Consider the following 3,318-nt stretch of genomic DNA (forward strand, 5'->3'; position numbering starts at 1 on the left):
CTACACAGATAAATTTGGATCTAGAATCTGGATCTGAAATTAGGTCATCTCCAAAAGATAATGGCATCGTCCATGTTATAAGATCTATCTTTGGTGGAAATTTTGTCAAAATCTGTCTATTACTTTTGACGTATTCTTTAAAATTGGGAAAAAATGCAAATCCGGATCTAGAATCTGGATCCGGACCCAGAACATCTCCAAAATTTAATGTCGTCCATGACCTAAGATGTATCTGTGGTAGTGAATAGTTTTGACATAATCCTGTTCACATACGCTCAGACAAATAAATAAATAGATAAATAAATCATGTCAAATACAACTAACCTTATTTGGACGGAGCAAACAGCATGAACAGGTTATCAGTGCGAGGAGAGAGAGATAACAAACAATATAAAAAAGAACAAAAATAACATTACAGTGTACGAGCATGTGTGATACACATGCTGTACATTCATGTGAAATAAGGTGGCCTGCTCTTCAAAGGCGTACTATAGACTGGTCATCTGGTAGGAGATATGCAGCCTTTAGGCAATCAATGGAAACCCAGTCTTCTTTGCCATGCATGTTGGGAAGGAATGATTTCGTCACATGGCGGATCACGAGGAAAGGGCCTGTGTAAGGGGGTGATAGTGGTAGTTTTCTAGTGTTGTTTCACAGGAAAATATGCGTTGCCAAGTGCAAATCTGTCAGTATGTGTTGCTTAGCTTGTTGCTTGTAAGTCTGGCGGTATGGAGTAAATTTTCCCACAACATGACGTGGGCGCTGGAGATTGTCAGAGGAGGTTGCAGACCAGCAAAAATTCGGCAGGACAACCGACTGGTCGCCATACACCATTTCAGCTGCTGAGACATCCAGGGCGTCTTTAGGAGTGGTCCTTAGTCCCAGGAGGACCCAGGGAAGCTGGGTAAACCAGTGGGAGTCCTTGCAGTTGGACATCAAAGCTGGTTTTAAGAGATGATGAAAACGTTCAATCATACCATAGGCAGCAGGGTTGTATGCAGTTGTCTGATGAAGGTTGATAACTAGGTGATTCGATATTATATCCACAATTGAGAGGTGAAAGTGGTACCCCTGTCATAAGTGATATGCTCAGGGATACCAAATCTCGCTATCCATCCTTAGAGTAAAGTTGATGTACACAAGACGTTTGTTGCAGTTTCCACTGGAATGGCTTCAGGCCAACGAGGTGAGCAGTCGATGACGGTAAACAGGTAATGGTGTCTATGTTGTGTGTAGGGGACCTACAACATTGACGTGAATGTGGGCAAAGTGCCGTTGAGGTTAAGGAAAGGTGCCCACTCCTGAATCAGTGTGTCGATTTACTTTTGAGCTTTGCAAGAACAGATGTGGACCCAATCCTTTGTATCCATAGCAATGCCATGGCAAAGGAACTTTGTCTTCAGTTGCTATGCAGTAAAACGGCATGAGGGATGTGAAAGGCCATGAATGAAATCAAACATCTGTCAGCGCATGGGACAAGGTATCCACAGTCTAGGATTACCAGTACTGATGTCTTAGAGGAGGGCGGTGTTGGAGTCATCGAGAGGGACGTTCTCCCAACGGAAATATCTATAAGATGCCCTATATGCTTGGTACTCAGGATCTTTTCATTGGGATTTTGCGAAGGCATTGTAATCCACTCCCAGGTGAATGGTGCCCAATGTGTTTCTTGACAGGGTATTGGCAATGGAGTCATCAAGAGGGACGTTCTCCCAACGGAAATATCTATAAGATGCCCTACATGCTTGGTACTCAGGATCTTTTCGTTGGGATTTTGCGAAGGCACTGTAATCAACTCCAAGGTGAATGGTGCCCAATGTGTTTCTTGACAGGGTTTTGGCAATGGGATTCATTTTACCAGGGACGTGGTGAAGGGCACAGTTGTATTCAGCCATGGTGGAGAGATGTCGTCATCTACAGACAGATCAGGCGTCGGACTGATGAGTGAAGGAGTGCACCAGAGGCAATTGGTCCGTGCGAATGACGAAGGATGTACCTTCAAAGAAGTGTCGAAAATGACAGACAGCCAAGTGCACCACCACCAATTCGTGGTCGAAGGTAGAGTAGCCTTGGACAGTTTTCCACTGAAGAAGGCCAATGGGTGGGGCGAGCCATTGACCACTTGCTCGAGGACTGCCCCAATAGCTACGTTGCTGACATTTGTGGAGAGAAGGAGAGGTGCATTTGTCACAGGAAAAGTGAGGGCTGCATCGGTTGATGGGACATTCTTTGTGCTGCTGAAGGCCATTTCTTGAAGGGGACCCCACTTCAGGTTTTTTGGCTTACCTTTGAGGAAGGTTTAGAGGGAGGAAAGAGTGGCAGCGAGGTTTGGCAGGAAACAGTGATAATAGTTGATCATGCCCAAGAATTCTTCCAGTGGATTGAAAGTCGAGGTCGTGGGGAAGCTCTGAACGGTTGCTACCTTCTCAGGGAGGGAGTGATGCGGTGCCCTAAGAATGATACTTCATGGCGCCAAAGATACACTTGTCATACCGGACTAGAAGGCCTTTGTGTCGTAGGTGATCGAGCACGATGCATAGATGATGGAGGTGTTTCTCTTTGAAGGAAGAGAACACAAGTATGTTGTCCATGTAACATACACAGAAGGGTAGGTCCCCTAAGATGCTATCCATGAGACGTTGAAAATTGGCCCCAGCATTACGAAGACCAAAACAGGAGTAATTGAAGGTGTATATACCAAAGGGGTTGGTGATGGCTGTCTTGGGGATGTCATCTGGGTTTATGGACACCTGATAATACCCCTTCAGGAGGTCAAGCGTGGAGAAAACCTTTGCATTGTACAATTAGGAGGTCCTGCCGTTGATGTTGGGGAGGTGGTAGTGATCGGGTTCTCTCTGCATATTCAGGCGCCTGTAATCCCCATACAGAGGCAGCGAGCATCTTTCTTCAGGACGATGTGTAAGGGTGACGATCATGGCCTTGAGGCCTTTTGGCAAAGGCCCATTTCTTCCACTTCAGGGTATGTTTATTTAGGGGCTGCCAAACGATCCGATGCCAGACGTCTGAATCTGGTGAAAACTTGGGGCCCCATTGTCTCATATGGTGATAAATACCATGTTTTGCTGGAATCATGAAGTTCTGGAATGAAAAATTCTGGGTATGATGTGAGGAAGTGGGCGTAGGTGTCCTTGGGTGGACTGATATGGAGAGCGAGGTCGGAGGGAGCTGGTTGGAGAGGTGTTGAGGAGTACAAATCCATATTGACTAACAGTCGGTGAGCTATATTGACCAGAAGGTGGAAGTGTGAGAGGAAATCCGCACCTAAGATTGGCAATGTGATATCAGCAATGAGAAACT

General features: G+C 45.8%; 1 protein-coding gene across 1 annotated transcript; it reads right to left on the reverse strand.

Annotated features, from left to right (window-relative positions):
- Window positions 1-651: 651 nt before the first annotated feature.
- LOC137617632 (uncharacterized) lies at window positions 652-1,540 on the reverse strand. The gene is made up of 2 exons (XM_068347637.1): window positions 1,502-1,540; window positions 652-1,071 (listed from the first exon to the last, which is right to left on the reverse strand). The coding sequence occupies exons 1-2, from the start codon at window positions 1,538-1,540 to the stop codon at window positions 652-654; spliced, it is 459 nt and encodes a 152-aa protein (XP_068203738.1).
- Between the last annotated feature and the right edge of the window lie 1,778 nt (window positions 1,541-3,318).

The sequence above is a fragment of the Palaemon carinicauda genome, chromosome 23 (genome assembly GCF_036898095.1).
Source record: "Palaemon carinicauda isolate YSFRI2023 chromosome 23, ASM3689809v2, whole genome shotgun sequence".
Lineage (NCBI taxonomy): Eukaryota > Metazoa > Arthropoda > Malacostraca > Decapoda > Palaemonidae > Palaemon > Palaemon carinicauda.